The sequence below is a fragment of the Rhinolophus sinicus genome, linkage group LG10 (assembly GCF_036562045.2).
Source record: "Rhinolophus sinicus isolate RSC01 linkage group LG10, ASM3656204v1, whole genome shotgun sequence".
NCBI lineage: Eukaryota > Metazoa > Chordata > Mammalia > Chiroptera > Rhinolophidae > Rhinolophus > Rhinolophus sinicus.
Window position 1 is genome coordinate 50115434 of NC_133759.1, and position 25163 is coordinate 50140596.

The window sequence follows — 25163 nt, forward strand, 5'->3', positions numbered from 1 at the left end:
TCACTCAGTCATTTATAGATTTGACAAATAATTGCCAAGTGCCCAATATGTGGTAGCAATTGTGCTAGGCCTGGAGGTGAGTGGTCAGCAAAAAAAGTCATGAAGCCACACTCTCAGTCCTCATAGAGCTCATAAACTAGTAAGGCAGATAATTACTATTCAAATAATCACAAAAACAAATGCAAAATGTACCTGTTATAGTGCAATGAAATGATGTACACATATACTATAGGAGTGCCAAATTGGGTGTTGGACCCAACTGAGAAAGTCCCAGAAGGCTTCCCTGAAAAAGTGACATTGAATTGAAATTGAAAGGATGAGTGGGCATTAGCTCGGCAAGGAAAAGAAGGAACTATGTTCCAGGCCGAGGGGCTCACATGTACAAAGCAGAGAACACATTGGACTGAAAATGTCTTTATCCTACTGGCAAGGGAAGCCAGGGAAGGTTTTCTTCAGAAGTGATGGCTGGAAGGTGATGAGTGTGTCGTAAGATTTGCCTTTAGAAAAGATCATGCGTCTGCCCACTGAGGTTTGAGACCCTCTGGCCTGTCCTGGAGGCTGACTGCACCTCTCCAAAGCGCAGCCATCACTCTGAGTAGGGAAATGGCCTGGTGGTGGCCACACTGCCTTCTTACAGCAAGGAGAGTGCAGGATTTTGAACTCCAATGGTATGTTGTTGAGACTGCCAGAACGTCAGAAAGAGCATTTTGTCTAAGGGCCCTGTTCTTACTCGAAAATCTCATCAGCCTGACAAAACCAAATTCTGGCATTAGTTCTTCTTCATGGCTCCAATGAAAGTGGCAATGTTTTTAAAAATGTAAGCTAAGTACGGGATTCCTTGCAGGCCTGAGCCAGGGGACCTGGAGAGTGGGCTCGGTTGGGCAGCATTAAACAGGGTGCCCCCTGAGTGGTACCCAAGGGAGTCCTCCCGGTTCTGAGGCTGCGTGGCTGGTGTATTCTGCGTCCTACCTGCAGAGAACTTCTGCTCCAGAAAATACCACTCTTCGAAGACCCTGTATACGAGTCCAACACCACCTACCCTAACCCCATTACCACCCTGACACCTTGTTCACTCCATTCCAGCCACACTGGCCTCCTTGCTATTGTCAAACATACCGGCACACTACTCCTGCCTTAAGGGTTTTGCACTGGCTGTTCCCTCTGCCAGGGAATCCTTCCCCTAGATATCCACAGGGCTCACCCTCTCAGCCCCTTCAAGTCTTTGCGCAAATGTCTTCTCCCCAATGAGGCCCAGCCTGTCTACCCTATTTTATAGTGTCACCAGCCCATTAGTCCTACCCTGGCCCGCCTGTTCTCCCTTACATTGGTTTACATTTTACGTTTTCTACCATATATTTACTTATTTATTATGTTCATGGTTTATTGCCCCACCCACTAATTAAAAAGTAAACTCCATGAGGAAGGGGTCTGTCCCCATTTTGGTCACTGATGTATTCCAAAAATGCCTAGGAGTCTAATACAGAGAAGGCACTCAATGAATAGCTGTTGAGTTGAATTAAAATATGGTCCTTGGTCTCACCAAGCTACCTACCCTTTCTCACCCTCGCGCCCCTGGGCAGCTTGGGAGCCACGGGCTGATGCATCGAACCTGGGCCTCTGGAATGATGTCTGTGAGGCGTGGGGGCTAGTCCATGGCTCACAGGGTTGCTTCGGGAGGTCCCAGCTAAAAGCAAAGTGTTGGCACTGCTACAGCACTGGGCCCAACCCTGTAGTGCCAGCCACATGTGAGTGGTGCAGTGAGGGCTGAGTCATCTGCTCTCAGAGCCTTGGTTTGATCAACTCAAAAATGAGGATGATGACTTTTTCACTGGGGCAGCTAAACATCTGTGGGGATGAATCCCCAGTACCTGGCAGAGAGCCTGGCACATAGTAGGTGTGCAATACATTGGTTTGTTGATTATGAGGAAAATGTGAGATAATGTTTATAAATGTTGTATATATAAAGCACTTAGCATAGAGCCTGGCACGTGGGAATCATGCAACAGATATTTACTGAGCACCTACTATGTGCTTGGCAATGTGTAATATGTATGGGGATTGTTGAATGACCTACTCATGTTCAGTCACTAGGAAGAGCGTGGGCAGTGGAGGGACCTTCTGCAGGAGATGAAACATGGTTAAAAAGCAGTCTTAAGAGGGTGGCATCTCTCACGAGCCAGTCTGCCTCAAAATCTTTGCAGAACACCAGACAGATGAATACCCAAACCTGTGGCCTTCCCCTTCCATTGGCCTGCGTGCCCCAAACAGCTCTGCTTTCCCAAGTCATGCAGGTGATGATAATTGAGGCCTGGGACTTGCCCTCCCAGGGACGTCCTCTCTTATTGATGTTTATGTGGACAGTATACACAAACCAAGCAAACTTAATAAGTGCTATGGGCCTGTTCAGTGCAGGCTGGGAGTTGGGGTCTAGGGTTCCTGACATGTCTGCTCACAGCTCCCCAAATGCTTGGGTTTTAGGGGAGAAAGGACCAGAAAGGCTTAGGGGCCAACGTCTGTCTGCTCTTTCTCCCACAGTTCAACAATAGGTTTTTAATAAGCAAGCAAAAAACACCATTGATGAAATAAAAATAAAACTGCCCCTGAGTGTTGGCTGGTAGTGATAAAATCAATAAGTAGTAGTAGCAATAGCACCTCACATACATACAGTACCTTTTATGTGCTAGTCATACGTAAAGCACTTTATATACATTGCATCTCACAACAACCCTTTGAATTAGGTTATTAGCCCAATTTACAGATGAGAAAGCTGAGGTTCAGGGAGATTTAGTATCTTGCCATGGTCACTCAGATAGCGCTAGAAGCAAGATTCACTCTAAGCAGTCCAACTCCAGACGGCATCTACAAAATCCATTTATGGCCGTGTGGCAAAGGGTCTCTTCAAGCATCACGGTGTGTCCAGCTGTGAAGTTTGAGCAAGGCGCTCAACCTCTCTGGACCACTGGATCCTTCGCTATAAGAGCCTCGGTCCTTTGGTTGTGTTGAGCGTTGATGAATTTATACTTATAAAGCCCTTAGACCCAGGGCATATGGTGAGAGCTGCAAAGTCTTAGTAATTACTGGTGTGATCAAACAGCCTGAGTCTAAGAGCTCTAGGCAAAACCCACTCTTTGTGAAAGGCTGGACAGTATTCTTAAATGGATATTTTGGCATCTACTTCAGGTTTACAAAGATAAGGGACCTCATGCTTTCTAGAATAACCTTCTGCATGTCACTCTGAATTTGTTCTTAAAACTGGTGGGTCAAGTGTGGACTCAGGTGGGCTATCCAAGACCCAAGCTCTATTGCTTACAAGCTGTGTGTCTTGGGCTGGTTATTCCACGCTCTGAGTCTCAGGTTTGTCCCCCAGAAAAGGGAGGTCATCCTGATCCCCACACTACAGGGCTGCTGTGAGGACTGTGGGATGAAATCCCCGGGGACACTGGAGAAACATCCTGGCACAGGGCAAACACTCCATAAAAAGGGGGTGCTTTTATAAGTAAATGAATGATTTATTCTGAGAATCATTATCATTTGCAAGAAGGATACATAAATTCATGTGCTTTTTCTTGCTCTGTGGCGTGTAGAGTGTGGGGAAGGAGTTCAAACCTAACTCACTGAGGAGCCCATCCTCCTCCTCTGCTGCCCCCTGCCTTAGCCCGGGCAGGAGCCTAATTCTGCATGGCTGGGGTTTCCCAAATGTGCCCCATGATACCCAAAACCAAGCCTGTCGTGAATAATGAAGGCTTTGTGCAGTTTCCCAGGAGCAAATTGAAGGGCTACACTCAATCCTTCCTGGAATCCAGGAGTGCATTTTCATGATACTGAGAAAGAAAAAAAGCAGCCTTAAAAAAATTCCTCATTGGGAAAAATACAGGGGTATGTGGGGCACAAAATATCTAAGCGACAGGAAGAAAAATGTAATCTACTATGCTTTGCAGCAATACCAGGGCATTTCAGTAGAGCAGGTCCTGTAGGGTGGCTACCAAGTGTGGAACCCTTGGCCAATACATACTAAATGAAATTACATTACCACTCAAGATATAATGCTATCAGTTATGGTCCCAGACTTTATGGCTACTGAGTACTGGAGATCATCCAAAAAGGTGCAGGTCAAAATAGGATGTAGCTCTTATGCACCCCCACCCCCCCTGGTGGGGGCAAATGTCTCCTTAGCAGCTGACTGACCTGAGACCTTTGGATCATGTATGCATCGTAGCTGGACCCGTGGTACTTGGCCGTAATATCTGGGCTGTAGCAAGCATCACAAGTGCATGGTATATTCGAGCTCAGGGGCTGTTTCCTAGGTCTATAAACCTGTGGGAGAAAGCTACAATGGTTAGGTGCAGGAGGGGAGGGCGCAGGGCGCACAGGGAAGGAGTTAGGAGAAAGCAAAGGAGGAGGCTCGTCTTGACTCTCTGTGGCCAAGTGGGTGAAAAAACCCAGTGTAGAAGATGCACAGCCCCAAACAAAGAGGTCAGATGGAAGCGGCCCCCGACCCCCGGGGCCAGCGCTAGCAAGGCATGCCGCTCTGTGGAATGACCCCAATGTCTGGCAGTGACTGGGACCCTCCCTCTACAGGAGAGGGCACCCAGGCATGGCAGTGGTCTCTCTCTTTCAGCAAGGCAGCTCCATGAGAAATGGACTCTGGTTCAGGGCCAAAGGATGCCTTTTCCTTCCTGAGGAGGGAAAGGGTCGGCCCAATTGTGAAGAGAGGGGGCTAATCCCTTTGGGCTTCCCTTCCACTCACCTTGTACATTGTATTCAGCCCTGATCACCCTAGCAGGCAGAGATCCAGTACTCAGGGCTGAAATCAATGTGGACACACTCCATGTGGTAGGTACCATGTGGCATTCAGAGAGTTTTGGAGCCACATGCGGCCCTAGCTAAGAGGTGGAAGCCACATTGTGAGACCACAGACCATTGAGTCATAATATCTGCTGAGTGGGTTTCATAATGAAACTAGAATCTCTGAGTGAATATCTTTAACCATTGCTTCCAAAAGCCAGTCCCCCCCCCCCCCCCCCGTTATATATGGAGCAGAAATAATGTCTGAAGATTTCAGGGATGATTTTGCAATATGCTTCAGGTGCAATTTTTTCCATTTGAGCCACTTCCAGAAAACCCTCCAGAAAGCAAAGAACTTTCTGCACAAATTAGGACTTTGTCCCTCCTTCCTTTTCCTTCAGAAGAAATACAGTGGCCTAGCAAGGAGGAAAAAACAGCATAATGGGGTCATCACTTGACTAAATGATGGCCGGCGAGGTCTCCAAGCATCATCTGGCAGTGCCAGGCGCTGGGAGATGTTCCTTGGCTGAAAGGTCTGGGAGGAAATAGTCGAAGAACCAAAGGTGGAAGTTTGGAGAGAAAGAAATCTAAAGAACTGGATGAGGGGAGTTTATTTATAGGGCCCAGAAAGTGAGCAAGACAGAAGATAACGGGTCTAACGGGAGAGAATGTGCCCGGAATTTAATTCGTAGTTTCTAGATTTAGTCAGAAGTCACACAAAGTCCACTGGAAGGAAGAGAGCTGAGCGCTATTTCTGGGGAGATGATGCTAATACGAAAGAAAGGAAAACAGTGCTGGTTGCAAACCACACAAGCCCAGGCACATGCACATAAACACAGAAAAGCAGTAAAATGGTGTTCCAATGACAACTCAGGCCATTTCACTCCTACCTGTTTTTAGCTGCTTGAGCCTGCAGGATGGACATGGGAAAATGAAGAGTAGCTAAACCCAGAGAAAGCACCCAAGGATCCAAACCCAGCAAAACACTTTTCATGCAGGAGGCCCCACCTGCTGCTTCAACTGGTGCACTAGTCGATCTTTTTCCCGCTTGAGGGCCATGACTTCTTCCTGCGTCTTTTTCTTTTTGGAGGCAGACAATTCCAGCAAGGCAATGTTTGCATCTTTTTCACTGATTGCCGCAAGCAGTGCTTCCTGTCTGGTAAAATAAAGATCATTGTGATGATTTTTATAAAGTGAAAAAAACACACCACACAAACATTTGGCATTTATAGTTGAAATGAGCCACAAAATACTGTCTCAATGGAGACAAAGAATCCCTGAGACTCACACACTGCATCCTCTAAGAGAAGCATTTTTCAATGGCTTCATGGATACAGCTATCTAAGAGAAATGGAGCGAGTCAATCTTAACATACACTTGTAAAACACTTTCATTCATCTACCCATTATCCATTCAGTCAGCTATCTGCCCATCTGTCCATCCATCCATCCATCCATCCATCCATCCATCCATCCATCCGCCAAGTAAGGTTCTACGTATTCCAAGACAACCTAACAAAATTGGGCAGCATCTTCAATATCCAGTATTATACTTTCTCCTGCAAGATTTCCTTTTGAAGGCAGGCAGGAGACAGTTACTAGAATTCCTGTTCCATTTTCAATGCAATTAGTGATGTGTGCCTGTCATTCCACCAAAAACCCTACCTTCCTCATTATTCCTTATCTCCGTAACCACAGCACCATCCACGAAGTAGCCCAAGCCCCAAACTTAGAAGCCATCCTTGATTCCTTTCCTTCCTTCTCCACCCAGAGCCAATCCATCAACAACTTCAGTAGGTTTTTCTCCAAAATACATCCTTTATCTAAACTTACCTACTGCTAGGAAATGTCTCCCAAACCCCAGCACCTACTTATGTAGCTCACTCGCTGGTCTCTCTGGTACAGAGACCAAAGTAATCTTTAAAAACATTAGACATCCGGATTCCATCATCCTGTTGCGTGAAAAATCCATTGCGTCACTCATTAGACTTCAAATCCAGACCCTTGACTGATGCCTGCCACTCGTTACACCAACTGGCTGGGACCACCTCTCTGAGGTCATCCTGTTCCACTTCTCCCTCCTCAATCATTAGGCTCCAGCACATTTTGCTCCTGAATTCCTTTCTAGTCCTTGAAAATGTTACACTTGTTCTCACTTCATAAGCTCTGCCTTTGTCATTCCCTGTGACTGGAATGCCTTCACTTCACGCAGCTGTCTATCCTTCAGGTCTCAGCTCAAAGGTCTCCTCAGAAAAGCCATCTCCAGCTGCTCTGCCGCCCTAGGAGTATTTCTCCACCTTGTACCTTGTGCCCAAGCTGCTGGCTGTCACATTACACTGGTTTTTGTTTGTTTGTTTCATAGAACTCTCTACTATTTGAAAGGATTTTAGATATTTATTATTTTTCTAGACTTGACACTCCATGACACTGGAACCCTCATTTGTCTTGTGCACCACCAAATCTCCAGCTTCTAGAAGAGCACTGAACACATAGAGGGTGGAAAAAACATGGGCTCAAGCAATATATAAATTCATTGTATACTTTTTAAAAATTTCAGGATACCACTGTGCAACTCTTTCTTACTTTTTAAAAAAATATTACAACGCTTTGATTCCTGATTAATCTCTGATCATTGCTTACTCAGAAAAGCGTTAAAGCCGTCTCCTCCCATTTTACAGTCCAATTTTCTGGCAACATCTGTTGCAAATTTTAACCTGGAATTTTCTGGGACCATTATGAACTAGGAAATGGCTCTCCTGGTATGTTTCTTCTATTTAGTCTTCTTTTCCACTGAAGGAAGTCTTGTCCCAACCATTTGTGTCACTTTAGCAATATTCTAGATAATTCAGAAGATCCTATAGCTCCAAGAAAGCCTCACTATTAGGTATTTTCATTGCATACAAGCCCCAGGACTAAAACCCGGTCATGATTCTGTTCTGCCTTTCTTTAATCTCCATCACCAGATCAGACCCTCTCCAGACGTTTAGACAATATGGTCATTATTTGGATCTCGGATTTTTTTCCCTTTTCACTGCAGGGATTTGTATGGACTTTTCTGGGCTCTGCTAACGCCAGGCAGTAGAAGCTTCTCACTGAGAAGTTCACTCAGACATGTAAGCAGCAGAAATGTCAGGAAATATCTCTACTTTCTAGAAGAAAACCAGTGCAGGCTGGACTACCAACAGCAGCATTAATATCCAGCTGCACAGAGCCTGTCTCTTTCTGGATAACATCTTGAGACAATAGACCTGCTTGCTGTTTACAGCCAGTGCATATTTATACATAAGGCCAAGCTGAAGAGGCTGCACAGGCTTCAAGTCCGGGAGAACCCAACTGTTATCTCTCTATTCCAACTTAGCTACAACACACACAAGATGACTGCAATACTTTCCCTCACTCTGGCCCAAATTAAAATGTCCAGGTGAAATGTTTTAATGGCAGCAAACTGAAAGACCGATACTGGAAAACTGGGAATTGATAGTAAATTATGCAACATCCCTGTGATTCAGTCCTTATAGCTACATGCAGCCATGGAAAATGCTGATGAAAAATAGTAAGATGCGAAAACAGTCATGTTTGTTGAGAAACAATTCTCCATGAGTCTTGTATTTTTGCACATTATATAAGCAAAGGCACTACTGTATTTTGTCATGTATAATGCACTCCCATGTATAATGCGCACCTATGTTTTTTGGACCAAACTTTCGGGGGGAAAAAAATCTTTCATTTTAATTTTTAATTCAAATTTTTATTTGTTTACATTTGGTACTTGTTTTTCATATTATTAAGGAATTGCAGCATTTATTTTTTAACATATTATGGTACAAGAAATTTTATGTAACAAACACAAAACACAAGAACAGACAAAAGGTACAAGAAATTTTATATACCAGTAACAAATTTATGATATTTATGCATCGTAGAAGGCCAAGAAGTCTTTGTCGCTGCAAGTTTGTCATAAATTCAACAAAACCAATGATCATATTCCAGGGTATTATTTTACATACAGATATCGTTATTGATTTCTAGAGTTACACTCTTAACTCACAGCATAAATAAAAGAATTAAAAACATTTATAGAGATACGGGATTAGCACTACCCACGTATAATATGCATCCTTATTTTTCCCTCATAAATTTGAGCAAAAAAGTGTGCATCGTATGTGGCAAAATACAGTACCTTCTTTTCTCAAATTTTTTCCAGGATCTTTGTATAACAAATATCCTTGGAAGACAGAGTAGTGTCTCCCTTAGATTCAAGGAATAGACACAATAGACATGCTTACTGCTCTGTATAATAGTGTCTCCTTACAGAGCAAAGGGCAGGCACTGCCCATTATAAAATACTTGGGTTCCCTAAGCTCAGGGTTGCTCTCCTTTAATGCAACCCATTGCATGCATAGCTATTTATCTGGCCCATCTGCCTTGCATCCATGGGACTTGGGGAAACGAAAATTGACATAACTATGTTGATGCTGCAGTCTGTACCTTGAGCAATAAAGTCCTCTGTCTCTGAACCAAAAATCTCTGTTCATCTGCCTGCATCCGTGAACCTGAGGCAGGTTAACCTGTTAGCATGCCAACAGGGTAAGTCTCAGACCCTTCACAGTTTTTGACATGCAAAAACACATACAATAAGATCCCAAAACATAAAATTATATTCCTAGAAAAAACAAAAACAGGACGGAAATACTCCAAAGTGCTAGTAGCCATCATCTCAGGGTAGTGGAACAGATAGGCTAGTTGGTTTTTTTTTTCCCCCTGCTTATACTTTTCTGCATTGTTGTTCCCTCCCACAAAGTATCATAAGAGTAACACTAAAACATTGTAAATGAGGCTTTTCACCAAATAAACTGCAGTCACATGCTTCAAATACTTGGCATATGTGAAATTTGCTCATTTTCCCATCAAGGTATTTATGTTCTCTCCGCCCCTCTCAATCTTTACGCACAAGTAAGTGCCCACACGTGCACTTTCACATACACACACATTTGGCAGTCTACATCATCTCTCACTTGGACAACTGGGGCAATCTCCTAGCTAGGTTCCCTGGCACCCATCACCCTTCTAAGCCCATTTTCCTTTTCAGATGAAAATTCAGAATTACATAGCTTTAATAACTGTTAAAAGTCATCATCAACCTAACGAATGACCCTTCTAAACATCTTTTCCCCTATGAATCTATAATTTTGTCTTTTCAGAATTTAACATGTATTTCTCATGTTATACCATTAATATCCCAATAAGTTAATTTCTAATTCTCAGTTTTCTGCTATTCAGAGAAAAACATAACATACATCAATTCCTAATTCTCTACAGATGTTATCACTAAATACAAACCCAAATCTAATTTTCTTAATTATTAAACCTTAAAATACATTTAAAATCATTTTTATAGAAAAGTACATTTCAAACCACTCATCAACATTAACGTTAATGCAAAATAATCCATTTTGTTCTTCATAACCTTTTCCTCATTGTATTTTTTGTTTTGTTTTATTTTGTTTGCTTTTGGCTAACAAATCTGTTGTATAAGTACTGGTATTACACAATGATAGAACTCTGAATAAAATTAGTGTAACAAGAGTTATATATATTTTGAAAACTTCATCTAAATTTTGGCCATAATTAACAATAATTTCCCCTAGAAATATCTTGATTTAAATCTGCATTCAATAATTCCAGTCTATTTAAATCAGATAGTAATTGGCAGAATACAACAAAAGTATATCAAACTAGAAAAAGACGACCATTTCAAACTTTAGGATACCTGGACAGTATCTGATATACGTTAAGGCTATAAAGGTTATATCTGGCCATTAGCTGTTTATACAGGGATGCCAGGCAAGGCAAACTCTTAATTCTAGGCTGACAGAGCTGTTACATTTATTTTTTTAAGCAATAAGCTTTATAAAACATATTTTAAATAATTATTAAGCGCATACATTTTAACTAACGATTTATATCACTGTGAGCTAATTCTGCACAGTTATGTGTTTTCATTGTCCCTGCTTTAAAAGTCAGGGTTTATTTTTTTGTTTGTGTTTTTTGAGGGTGAGGGATATTGAACATAAGTCTTTTTAAAAGATTAACGTCATCTGCCAGACCTACATCAGATTCTGCACTTTTACAAGTCCCGTAAGCCAATTTGCTGATACATCTTACTTAAAGCACCTAATGACAAATAGCTTACTGAAAATACATAAAGGTCTGTTTTGAGAAAATGACAAACATTGGAATAAATTAAGACGTTTAATTAAATGTTCCTGCTTCCCTCTCCCTGCTTACCCCCTCCCACCGCCCCACACACAGGGAATTTTGATTCAGCCTTTCAAACACTGGGGAAACTGCAATATTTGCAGTTCTAATGCCTCTTTTACATCTACATCTTTTAAAAATGGCTCAAGTGCAAAGAGTATACTTAGTGACAAGACGAAGACACTTGGATATAAATTGGAAACACAAAGAAAAATCCTCATTATTTTCCCTATCAAGTGAATCAGCTTCTAGATTCCAGGCCACATTTACATAGCTTCAGAAATTGTTACTGCCTCATCAACTTGAACAAACTTTCTATAAGCCTGAAATCACTTCCAGCACTTAATCTGTCCTTTTTGCTTATTCACGGACAATACGAAAAGAACATATGTAGTCATCTTTCGACAGTTAGTGGGGTTAAGTATATGCCAAAGGCTTGCCAAATCATCTTTAAAACACAGTAATGCTCCAGTATACAATTACTAAGGTGATCTGTCTATGCCCCAAATGTAGCTTAAAATATGACAAGGAAGCCCAACTATGCTAGAAAGGAAGATAAGATAATGCAAAGAGAAATAAATCTATACGAGTCTGCTGAATGCCAAGCTAAGAAAGTGGATCATAGACAGCATTTTATCAAAGTGCAGCCTAAACAAACGTCAAGGGGAATAATTTCGTTAACAAATATGGGCAACAATGGAGTAAAATGGGGGAAATTCTGTGCCCTCGCATGCATTTAGTCAGGGTTAACAATGGAGAAAAATATGTGCAAGAACACATTTAATAACCCTGAACTGTCATTCAGTTGGTAGGAGGTAGTCAAGATACAGCTAATAAAACACCAAAAAAAATGGTTTTAGCCACCCTGAAAAAAATTCTCCATGGAATAAAACAAAAGAGGACTGAAGGGCATCTCCCACCAAGATAAATGCCTTCTTCTGAGTGTTGCCTGTGGTTTACCCTCACAGAGAGAACTTCAGAATCCTCTGATGGTAATACTTCCCTACTTCACTTATCACAGTCAATTTAAAAGGGAGCTTTATAAACATTTCTATTTCACTCCCTGGTGCTGTCTTTCCTATTAGTGATGGCTTGAACTGAAAGGGGGTCTAAAATTAATTTCAGCGGTTGTAAATGAGGCAGGCCAATTAGGAACTGTTATAAATGAGTTGGGGGGGAGAGGCATTAACACATTTTTTTCTTGTGGGATCTTGTTTTAGTTAGCTGACCCATCTTTAGGAATACATTCAATTACAAAAGCAGATGCTTAAAAAAATGCTTTCCATTAAGAAATGTTTGGATAATGACATACAAGGGAGAACCTACATTATGTATGGTGCTTAGCCCACAGTCATGTTCTAATCATACTGTGGGAAAAAAAATTCCGCTCAATCAACTTTTGCAAGTTAATTACTGTTTTCTTTCCCTCATGACCCTGAATCTTCAACCGTGAGTTCAGTAGGAGGTGACTTAAGACAGACGGTGACGAAAGATCCTGTTCAAAACAGCCTCTCTCTCACCCCTGGGGTGAGGGTGGGTGGAGGTTTGCTGTGATCAACGCTGGAGATAGATGCTTATTTGCCTAAATTTTAAAAGCTCTATTTTCAAATGGCATCTTGAGAATGAAAAGGCTTTGGATATCAATTAATATCAGCACTACCCACCAGTAGAATGATGTATTGTGTATGCAGAAGGGCCCACGCAGAACGCAAAGTAGCTTACATGAGGTGGGGCCCATCGGGTGAGACACATTTGAGCAACCATGAGGTTCAGTGAGGACAAAGAACAGACCAGATTTGTAAAGGCCAGGCTTTGGCAGCCCAGACTCCTTAATGCGGTTTGCTCTCTGTCGCCCACCCAAAACTGACCTCAAGAAATAGTTTGCTCCAATTATGGAGAATTTTGTCTTTGAAACCTAATAGCACATGACTGGAATTTCCTAAGACAGGGGCCACAGAGTCTTGTGGAAGTTCTCTGCTCCATGCACTAGCTTCTATTTCACTGCTCACTCGGGGCATATCCCAGGGAGGCCATCTGGCTCATCCTTGCCTTCCTCTAAGTGCAACTGGACCAGGAAGCAGTAAGAGGCCAACATTTCATACTTCAGGCCACTAAGATGGTGACTGCTAGCGCCACTTGGCATTCTGCCACAAAGAGATGTTGGTGAGTGTGAAGGAGGATACATGCCAGGAAGAGCTACTGCCCCATCCTAAGCCTCTCTGATTCCCATCCCTTTGGCAAATTGATGAAAAGCCGATGAGGGCTGAGAGGAACTACTGTCCAGGTCCTGGCAGAGGCCATGTGTGAGGTGTTACTGTTATTGTGTACCTGATCCACCGAGGAATTAGTAATTTAAAAAGTAGAGAAAGATAAGAAAATACTTCTTTTTATTACCTTAGCCAACTATTATTTTTGTTTAATTTACACAACTCAAATATCATTCAAGTCCTTAAGAGGAGAAGGTCCTGATTTAGTGTCCCAGCTTTGGAACTGAATACACCTGGGTTTGAATCTCAGCACCTTTTGTTTCTGTGATCCTGAGCAAGTTACTCAACGTCTCTGAAACTTAGGTTTCCTCTTACATGCAGCAAGAGGGATAATAGTGACTCTCTTGGATTGCTGCGAGATTTAAATATGACAGTGCAGGTAGAGACTTTGTTCAATGCCTGATATAACTATGTGAACGTTAGCAGTTATTATTTCATAACATGGACACCACCACATGTAAAGATTGGAACGTTCTGCATTTTTTTCTTTGTAATAAACATTTCCAAATGTGCTAATGGGTCTCTTATTTTCAAGAGAGTTTATCAGTGAAGCCTCTGAAATTGGTTCCTGTTAAAATGAACATTTGCCTTTCATGAGCTGATGTCTGTTTTGCAAATAAATAAAGGAGAAGACAGAGCTAGAGTGTGGAGAAGACTGTGTTTGTCATAAAAGAACTGCTTCCCTGACCAGTCATGTCCAACTTAGTCAACAACTGTTCAATGTCATTCTGTCCAAACTGATAGGAAAGGTCACACAGAAGTGGGCAAGGCGTGATTTCATGCAGTATGAGAAATGGAAACGTGTTCTGAAATGTGACCTTTTAAAAGTCAAGGTCAAGTGCAAAATCTAACCAAAGTCAAACAACTTCCCAACCAAAATTCTTCCATTAAAAACAACAACAACAACAACAACAAAAACCTTTTAAAAATTGGTAAATTTGGAAGGCAGGGAGGGCAAGTGAAACAAAGGGACTCCATGACCCACTAGCACACACGGCCTTAGTGTGTGATGTTTAATGATGGTCATTCATTCTTGTTATTCCCGTGCAGGGAAAAGAAGGCTTCTCCGCTGACCATTTAACTCTGCCAAGGTAGCTTTCTATGTAAAACACACCCAGCCACACTCGCTGGAAGGGTTATTGATGATTGATAATAAGTACCAAGTATATCTGGACTTCACTGTGGGCCAGAGCTTTGCCCAGCATTCACCTAAGTGAATCTACTGTCCACAGATGATCAGTTACTATCAAGAGACTTGCCTCATTACATTAAATTTTTCATTGGAAATGAACAACTGCCAGAAAATTGGTCATTGACTTCAAGACTTAGGCTGATTTTTGCAGCTAATCAACTGGTGAGATGTATGTATATTAGTATGCATGTGTGGATATATGTAAGTTTCCCAAAAGATAGTATATTTTAATATTCCCTCTACTATAAATTGAAGGTTACTAAGATTTGTTAGTAAGTCTTTGTACAGAGCAGCAAATTGCCCTCCTGTATCTTGAAATTTCCCTTCTTAATTTGAAATTTTTGTGTTAAATCAAACCTCCCTTTGTTTATGTTTACATGGAATAGAATATTCTCATAGGCTAAGTTATAATGAAAAACAAAACAGATTGTCCTGTCATTGCTGTAAGAGGGATACAAGCAGAAGGGGGGCACATACCAGAATTTTGTTAATGTAACATTTGAAGAAAATCAAATTAAGGTTTTGTGAAGCAGATCTTTGTGGAGAGAAAGCCAAAAAACTGAGTTTGTTGGAAGTGGTTCCTCTGAGACAGTCCCTATGGATGGGAAGGAAAAAGGCAGTTGTGCTTCTGCACTGTGGGAGGACGGGTGTGTCTGTATGTTCTGTGGGTGATGGTAGTGGCCAGGCAAAAAGCAGGTTTGCAGGAGGGGCCGGCAGGCATGCCCTACAGGGAGGAGGGTTAAACAGATTCCCAACAACCTGAAGCCCATGCTGCCTGGCTGCGACTGCCCCCGACCGGAACAATAATGCAGGGTTACCCACAGGAGTCTTCCTTTGGAAATCAGATGGCTTTTAAAGAACCCTCTGCGATGCAATTCCTCAGACTGATACCTTAGCTACTTTGAGAAGTCTGGATTTTAGGTCTGCCATCTCGTGGCCATTGCCATAAATACTGCCCTTTTCTATTTCTTTCCAAAGTAGTGACACCTCTATAATCTATATTCTAAAACGGTACCACAAAGGGTCCTTATCACGAAAATGAACTCTAGCCACTGGAGAGCACCACGATGCAGAGAGAGGTAGAGCATTTCGCATTCTAATCCCCTTTCTGCTCACGTTTTTTATTCCTTGATGAAAGCCTCGACTCGACTCAAATGATCATTGATCAAATTATCAAATAATCATTCGGTACAGGGTTGGGCCTGCTAAGAAATCAGTTAAGAGGTTATAGGCATGTTTTAGGTGCCTATTCTTTTAAAGCGGTAACTTAATAGACACGTAACTATTTTCAAAGGAATGAACAGCTCTGCATTTCTGTGCTTGCCATAGATTTGCTAAGAGAATTTGCAGAATAAAATAGATGGAAATCCAAAGGGGCTTCATACCTGAAATCTAGGAGGATATGTTTTTCTAGAAATCACGAAGTCCAAATGACAGAGGTTAGAACTACACACTTCAACATTGTGAGGAAAAGAAGTGAGACCAAATTTGTCACAGATCTACCTTAGGAAGAAGCTGCTAAAATGCCATCATGAAAACACACTGGGCCTGTCTTAAGCACACTCACCATCCACCTGTTGAATGTGTCAGCTGCATGCGGCCATTTTCTTGGCAAGTTCTCACCAATGTACCATAACCCCCAAACTAAAAGGATGTGTACGAACATATTTAAGGATCATAAACTAATTTCGGAGCCCAAGTTACAGAAATATAGGACTATGCATACATACATACACCTAAGATACTGCCACCATTGCTAAGCAATGGATTCAAAAAACATGCAGCTGTAAAACTCAGCTAGTGAATCCAGAAATAAGTTATATCTGTTAGTTACCTGAAATTTCTGGATTCATGAATACAATATGCGGGACACTACTAGCATTTTCCTTCTCAGAGGGTGAGGGAACGTGAAACCAGACAGCGGATGCGGAATGAAAGAGTCTGGTAAACTACCTGAAAGCACTCCACATCTGGAAAGAATCGTGGGAGTGAGCCAGCCCAAGACACAATGGTATAGAAAGCAGTCTCCGATTTACAGTATGGGTGGCCTTGTGGCTCATGAAAGTGAAATTTCCACTCTGGGAGGAGCAATCACAGGAACATTTCTTATGTGAAATGATGAAGTCCAAACTGAAACAACCGAACTGTCCTGTGGGTGACCGTTTACTGGCCACACGAGCAAGAGGACACCAGGCAGATGACCAGAGCCCAGATCTTTAATTCCTTCAGCACATATTTACTGAGTGCCCCCCTGTGTTCCAGGTACCAGGGATGAAAGTACAAACCGGACAGCCACAACCTCTGCTTTTGTGGAGCTTATAACATAGCAAACTCCAGAGACTCCACTGTCATGAGTCAGGCTGACCCTGCAATGATGCCACAAAAACAAAACAAAACAAAAAAGAAATATCCTTCTATTTCCATCAGGAACAAATACCAGATCGTCGGTAATACCATATAAAGAAGATATCCATGAATCCTATTTACCAATCCAAAGGCTTGGGAAAAGAATCCACATGGTATTTCCACTGACATGTATCAAACACTGGGATGATTGAGTCACAATTTCCTTCCCATCCTGCCTTCTTTATTTTGAACATTTGGTGCAATCCAGCTGCAATCTGGAAGCTCAGAAACTAACAAATGAACAGAAACACGAAACCTTATATTCATAGCTATTAGGCTGAATGATAAGTACATTTTTTTGTGGACCAGAAACAGCTGAATATCAGTGATTTCATATAGTTCAACTGAATAGTTTTCTTCCACAATAAAAGCAACTTTATTTGTTTCTTTGTTTTTTTAATAATACATGCCCATAGATAATTCTAATTCTTTATCACTTCTACCATCAAAGATTTAAAAGGTTGTGGGGTAATTTCTTCTCCACAATATCCAATTATTGCTCCACGTGCACCCAAGACTAATTACTGGAGACAATTAACCCAGTCTGTAGGAGAGAGGCTGCTACACAAATCAAAGAGGAAGGGGGGGGGGGGGCTAGAAGCCCAGAAAGGCCCCCAGACCTGGAAAACTACTTTGTGAGAAACTTCCTGGTGACCAGACACTGATTTCCACTCCCCAAGATACTGACCTGTTGACTGATTGCTTTGAGATCGGATCATCTATCTCTCAGGACAGGCTTGAGGCCGCCCAGCCCCACGGTGCAGCAATGAAGCACCTTCCTTTAGATTTGACCTTCAAGTCACAGGATATAAGACAGAAGTCATAGAAGAATGGGGCCGCAGAACTCTTAAAGGGGGGTTTACAAAGTCCCATTGATAAGAGGCCCAATTAAAAAAACATCCTTGAGGATGGTGACATACTCATGGTGACAGCCTACAAGAGCAGTCTAATGTGAGCCAGTGTCTTGATATCCACTTATATCTGAAGAGAATTTACTATGGATGAAATACTGTGCTAGGTGCTAAGAGGGCTTACAAACTTTTCTGGTAAAGAGAGCAAATGCATAGGAAAACTTTAATCACAAAACAAAAGATAAATAATAGGTGATTAATGCTTCCATTGTTAGAATGGAGGATGAATAATGATTTATAGTTACTTTGTTTGCTATATGCATATGTGAGGCCGAGCTAGGCAAAGCACATTGTTTTATTTAATCCACTCAAATTGTCCTCCAAGGAGAGAGTTATTATTATTCCCATTGTGAAGTTGAGTAAATTGAGGCTGTGAGATTTAAGCAGATTGACCAAAATCACATTGCTTTTAAAAGCTGGAGCTGGAATTTGAATCCAAGTCTGTGTGAATTGGTCATTTCACTAAAATACTTGGTTGTAGAAAGGAAGAAACATCAATTTGGTCTGGCATGACGGAGGTAAGATTCCCAGAGGACAGGGTAATGGCTGGGAGTGAAGGAGGGCTGAACTGGAAGGAAGAGAGAGACGTCCAGATGGGATAAGTGTGTGAGGAAAAGCTAGGAGGATTCGGTTATTTAAAATAGTCTCTTCCTTATTTACGCCTATTTTTGGCTGCATAACTTCTATGGATGATAAAAGTACCACCAAGGAAAAAGTGTGACCAAATTAAGTAATTCCTAAGTGTCAACCCAATGACTGGTACTAGCTATGCTGAAGTTTTCATACCTGCACATATGCACTCACACACCCACATACAAGCAGATACGCACTCATTTATACATGCATGCACACACGAGGACATAGACACATATTGTGCGAGTAGGACTGCCAACACCCTTTCTAGGTAACAGCAACCTTTCATTCTGATAACATGTTTCCCGAAAATAAGACCTAGCCAGACAATCAGCTCTCATGCGCCTTTTGGAGCAAAAATTAATATAAGACCCGGTCTTATTTTACTATAAGACCGGGTCTTATAATAATATAACATATCACAACACAACATAATATAATATAATATAATATAATATAAATATAATGTAATACCAGATCTTATATTAATTTTTGCTCCAAAAGGCGCATGAGAGATGATTGTCTGGCTAGGTCTTATTTTCGGGGAAGCACGGTACTAGGTAATGTCCTTTCTATTTTTTGATGTTAAAATGCCCTTTTATTTAACAGTTGAATAGCCTTATTCAATTTAATAGCTTAATTAGGTTACCAAGCTTTATGTAGTTTTCAAATATATTTTTTTCACATTGTTGGTCCACGACACCCACAGTCTAGAAAGCCCTCATTTGATTGCTGAATATTATTATAATTAGGGTGCACGTGAGGAACATCTGAGCCATTCTCTTTGGTCCTCCTTTACTCTGAATAGATGGGGGCTCGTTTTTCCTTTTGAAAGTGCTTCATGTTTCCCCAAATACTGTTGAGGCTTCCAAGCAGGCAGCCTTCTAAACATCATGTTGAACCCTAATTGTTCTTAATTCCTTTGGTATCTGTTTTAAATATCAAAACCTTAGGATACAGATGGAGAGTCATTTTTTATTTCACAAATAGGCGCTGTCAGGAAGGAGGTATAGGTCGTTCTGGAGGCTCTCAGTGACCAGAAAAGGAAAGAAAAGCTGAGTTGGTCCACATGAATCCTCAGGAAAACCACAGTTAAAGGTGACCAGAGGGGCCAGTGTGAAATATAACATACTCTGCCTCTTCTTCCGTTGTCCTTTTTGTTGGATTTTTAATGCAATATTAATACGGACAGAACCTATGAACGTGGGAATAATCCGTGTCTGGGAAGACTTGGGGACATGGTAGTTATGCCTTTAACCATTTGCCAGAGTAAATACAGATGAGATTTGCTCCAGGGGGAGCCTAAGGTTTGAAGTAGGCCCTAAGGATGGAAGTCACAGGTAGGTGTGAGGCTGATGCCAATTCAATAACAGGAAGAACTCTAGCTAAGTCACAGCTGCCAAACAACAGCACGAGCTGCCTCATTCCCATCTCTGAAGCTACTGGTGCAGTCCACAGAGGAGCAATTCCCAGAGAAAGAATTCTAACGAAGGATGAGTGGTGCAACTAAACATGTATTTCGGTTAGGTTTCTTTGGATTGCAAGCAACGGTAACTGATTCTGGCTAACTCAGCAAAGTTAAGTTAGCTCTAATTAGAGGGATACTGGGATAAATCAAGGGGAAAAGAGCTAACAAATGAACTTTAGGAAGGTCAGTAAGAAAGTCACTCTAGGATCCTCATATCAGGAAATCCCAAATCTTTCTTGGGAAGACCTACCATTTACAAAATAACTGCTACAACCTTCAGGCTTAATGGAAAAAGAATGATGTTTGACCTTCCTGGAAAGAAAGTAGATTGGCCCAATCTGGGTCATTCAGCTATGGCCAGGGTTCCCGTCACTAAGAACCCACCTGAAATAATGGGGTCACATCTAAAGAAAAGGGAAGATCTATGATTTGAGGGCCATCTCAATGGCAATTACTCTAATGAGCTTATAGCCTAAGAGTCTGTTTCAATGGTGTGCTGGAACTGGCTTCTACTGGCTAGTGAGCGTCAATTATATGCATCTCTTTCCAACTCCTGGGCAGTCTGTACCTTGGCCATGGTAGGAGTATTTATACCAGGGAAATTGGCAAATGCTACCAATCAGAGCTTTTTATTTTTAATTGACCTGGTTTATCAGCACACCATTGGCCTATTTCAAGACTGAACAGTCTTGCCAAGGCTGTTATACACCCCAGAGGACATGAAATAGACCCCACGATAGGGAATATACACTTACCAATCCCCAGCACTGCACCAAACACTATACTGTCCCTCAGCACTACAGTACTCTAACACTACACTATACACTATACGATTCTAACTCCCTGATGCATATTAGCCCATTCAATCGGCACAACAATCTAATGAGGTAGGTGCTATTATTTTTCCATTTGACAGGTAAGGAAATAGAGAAAGAAAGTGGTAAATTAACTTGCCCAAGTTCTCATGGCTAAAAGTGGTAAAGTAGAGAGTTGAACCCAGGCAGTATAGAATAAGTCCTCAAAATAAAAGTCAATGTGTAGCTGTTGTTCTGAGTTGTGATACCCTTGACACAGATAAAAACAGACAGTGCAACCACTTTGAACCCAGTAAGGATTTGGCTGAATTCCAACAAGAGAATGACCACTTAGTCACAACACTGACGTCAGTGAAGGCAGCCCAGGATAAGTCTACAATTAGTGTTTGAATGTTCATTCTTTTCATTACCTGGGATGCTGGTAAACTGAATCCAAATCCAAGAGCTGCTACAAATCCACAGAGAAGACAGTGATTTATAGTGTACGGTGCCAGAATTTGTCAAGTGAGTGACAGCAGCATTTCAAGACTCAGTGGAGAGTGCCTATCACATGAGTGTCCCTGAATGGGCCCTGATGTCACAATCCCAATCCCAATCCTAAAGAAGGGGGAGAGAAGTCTGGACTTCCAAACTACCTCTCCCACTGGTCCTACTGGGAGGTAGGCATGGAGGACAGCAAGCAGGGGTCCAATAGAAAGACAGTCACCTGATTTTAGATGTGTGCCTTGGACAAGTCACTTGACTTTATACATCTTAGCTGTGGGACCTGTAAAATAAAAATTATATTACCTACCCCTAAGGTCACTGCGAGGTTCAAATGAGATGGGCCACAGGAAAGCATCTGGTAAACTGCAAAATCTCACAAAAATGGTGAGCATTACTTTTGGCAGTATCCGTACTCACACAGCAGGGGCCCCTAAAGCCCAAACTGCAATGATGCAATTTGATTCATCAGAAACGATATCTGAGATGAAGCCACTCTGAGCTAGGCATTGCTTCTATCACTTAAGCCAACTCGTCAAGCCAGTGTCAAATCATCAGTCCAAATGGCTGATGGGAGTTTCAGCTGGGACAAATGTTAAGTTCATGAAGGGAGAATGACTATCTGAAGAAAACACAAGAGTGATTTTCTTCTCCAGTGATTCCTGGAGAGAAGCGACCATAATCCACTGTCAGGAAAGACAATGGCTATTACTAAATAGACTTTAAAAACTATTGTTTTTAAATCCACTGAAGATTCAACGAATATTTGTTGAATGAATGGACGCCATTCCCCAGACTTTGATTCAAGTCTAGTTCTGCAGCACTGTCATCTGTGTGATTCAGGGGAAGTCAATTCACTCTGTGAATCACAGTTTCTTCATCCACAAAACGAGAATAATAATCCCCACTCTCATGGGGAATTAGATGAGCTAAAATATGTAAACCATTTAACACATTCAGTCGGGTAGAAGCAGTTATTACTATTACAAATACAAGCTGTAGTTATTATTCCTCTTATTATTCATTTAGTTCATTAATTTACGATTATTATCAGCTACAAGACAAATATGTTCAAAGCACCAATTGCCAAGGGAGTAATATGAGTATTCCCAGCTGCCAGACACCAGAAGAGAAAGCTATTTTTTTTATAAAAAAGGAATGTTGAGTAACGATAGTCTCAGTTTTCTGTATTTGGATCTAGAGATTTAATATGTTCCTAATGTTTACCATGATATCACAATTCCACTTCCACACACTTAAGCAAATATAAATTGGAAAGTGGAAATACATTTTTCTGATAAGTGCCAAAAAGAAGAACTGCATTATAAAATTGACCGTGTATCCAAGACAACAGTTCTACTCTAGACTTTGGCTTCCTTTTTTTTAATCACTTAGCAAGACTCTTTTGAATATCCAAATCCAATATTTCAATGAATCTTCAGAGCCAAAAAGCTTTCTGCAAAGGATTAAAGAAGTAGCAAAGTGTCATTAAGAACATGAATTTCATTCGCTTGAAGGAAAAATAAAGGCTGTGTGGCTGTGACAGTTGCCCGTTTTTACGTAAAGAATTAAAAAAAGCCCACAAAATCATAACGGGAACATATTAACAGACTGCTATGGTCACATAAACGAAAGTCCCATCAATTTATTTGTAGTTTCTCTTTGAACCTCAAATAGACACAGGTGCTAAATGTCTTTCTTTGTCCTGTTAAAGAAGTCTAAAATTCTTAGGCTTTTCTATCCTAAACAACTCAATATGAGTCGTGACAATTCTTTGCTCAAAGCAAATGAATTTAGCTTCTAGCTTTAAAAAATATACAAAGTATCTATAACCCACAAATTGTAATAATATAACCAAATTACTGTATTGCCGTTCTTAAATTATCACTTAAACTGCATTCTTTAAGTCATTCCTTAGTTAAAAAGAAAAAGGAAGGGAGGGTGAAGGAAATACAGCCATTGTCCTGATAGGAAGACAAAAATCTATCTCCACTTTAATGTTTTAAAAAACACATTATAAATAAAATGCTCAGCTAATTATTGGCTATTAATCTTTTTTTTTCCCAACTTAACTATTTCCTCAAAGATCCATCTGCACTTCATTTATTTATTTCCACATAAAGACAGCTTATAATTCGCTTATCCCAAATTTGAAATACTGGTTTGTCTGTAAATATGGAAGCCTAGAAGAAGCCCCGGTAATTGGTGCTTTTAGCAGCCCACTTAATCTTGCTTAAATTACCAGCGTTCACAATGAGGAATGACCGAGAGGCACAGGTTGAGTAGCCACCAGGATGCCAAATGCAGGGGATGAGGTTAATGAAGATTCTTGTCAGGAATCTGAATGTTATTTCAAATCACGGTAACTAGCAAGCCACAAATTAAGAGCGCTTGCTAACTAGAAGCAAGGTGACGGCCAACTGCGGTAGTTAAGATATTATTGCTTCTGTAAACGCTAAATGCAAGTATAAAGTAGACATGTAATCTTCAACTCCCCAAACACCCCAATTTGGCCACTAAAGATGCTGTTTTACATTTCCAAACATTTTCCCCTGTCACTACTTTTTATACTTCAGTTCTCAGGTTGTAAGTATTTGTTACTTGCAAAGCAGCCCCCTTTGAACACTGAATCATGGGAGGCATTTGTAACTAACTGCCAATGCCGCCTGCCAAACAAAAACTCCCTGCTGGTGACATGACCACCTAGTGACCTCTAAAAATGTTGTAACAATGTGAAAAATAGCTCCCTCTTGTAGGAAACAGCAATTTTTTAAATTAAACGTACATCGAACGTTCGCTTATATACAGATAAATGGTGTTCAGAGTCACCTTCTCTGTTTCCAATTTCAATCTTTTGAAACCCAGCCCAAACCTAAATAAATAAACGTTGATACTAAGAAGAAACTAAGAGCTCAAGAGCCTTGTGATTTTGCAAACAGCTTTTTTCCATTTTCGAAAATCTAAACTCTGGGCCAGACACAGAACAGGTAATGAAAAGGAACAGGCTTGGCAGTCCCTCTGTGGTTCTAAGCTGAAAAATACGTCAGGCAGAAATAAGTGGCTATAATTTGGCAGGCTTAATGTCTTTAAAAGTTTGCAGCTTGCTAGAGAAAAAAAAAAATTTTTTTTAAACAGTTATAACATTTACAAATTGAAACACAATCACTAAGCTAAAAAGCCACCTTGACATAATTTCATTATCCTCAAATTTTTTAACACACTTTTATCATCTTCAAGTGTTTTTGCACCTACATAATAGTAGGTGATGATAATTATTAAAACTGGGGGCAGCAGGAGGCTTTTTGATGCTAGCATAATCTTAGGTGACTGTAATATTGGTGAATTCAGCTTATGCTGTTTGACATCAAAATATTCAAGGCTAGTCTCACTTTAAAAGGTGCAATGGAGCTTCCCATACGTGCCCAATGGGACAGAAGAAATGGGAAATTGGACTTGACAGTAAGTATTTTTGAAGCTGTGGATCACTGTTTTTCCGGTTAGCTTATCTTTCTAAAATTTCAAAATTAAAAGTCTCAGAGCACCAGAGGTATGACATGTCAAAGGCTGTTGGACTTTAATGTGTCTGTGGTTCTTCCTGACATCTCTTTCTGATGAATTATTTCCAAACACTGACCCGAGCCACGAAAAATCCAATCAGCTCGAAAACAAAGTGGTACAAGCAACTGTTTGTTTCCGAGCTCTTAAGCCCTTGGAAGATGGCTTGCTGTTTTAGAAATAGGGCCGTCCGTCCTTTCTGCTTCTTTGAATCTTTCTCACCTAGCACCGCACTCTCACCCTCCTCCTTTCTAGGTTCCCTCCCTCAAAGCAAATGCAACTACATTTAACTATGATTTTTTTAAAAAAAATATAATAAGATACAAAGAAGAAAGAAAAGAATGAATACCCAAACTCATATTCAAATATGCTGCTTCTACCTTTTCAAATT

The 25163-nt window shown here is 41.0% G+C and overlaps 1 protein-coding gene across 16 annotated transcripts in view; it reads right to left on the minus strand.

Moving 5' to 3' along the window:
- ERC2 (ELKS/RAB6-interacting/CAST family member 2) overlaps nucleotides 1-25163 on the minus strand; it is a 918423-nt gene that overhangs the window by 219291 nt on the left and 673969 nt on the right. For 13 of the 16 annotated variants that reach the window (XR_012489712.1, XR_012489713.1, XM_074313131.1 and 10 more), the window contains 2 exons: nucleotides 5794-5941; nucleotides 4186-4314 (listed from right to left, as the gene is read on the minus strand). Coding sequence is in view for 14 of the 16 variants with exons in the window: in XM_074313131.1 (XP_074169232.1) it covers nucleotides 4186-4314; nucleotides 5794-5941 (277 nt within the window). In the remaining 2 variants the exon portion in view is untranslated. The remainder of the gene's footprint in view (nucleotides 1-4185; nucleotides 4315-5793; nucleotides 5942-25163) is intronic. The other 3 variants (XM_074313135.1, XM_074313140.1, XM_074313137.1) reach the window with 1 other exon arrangement.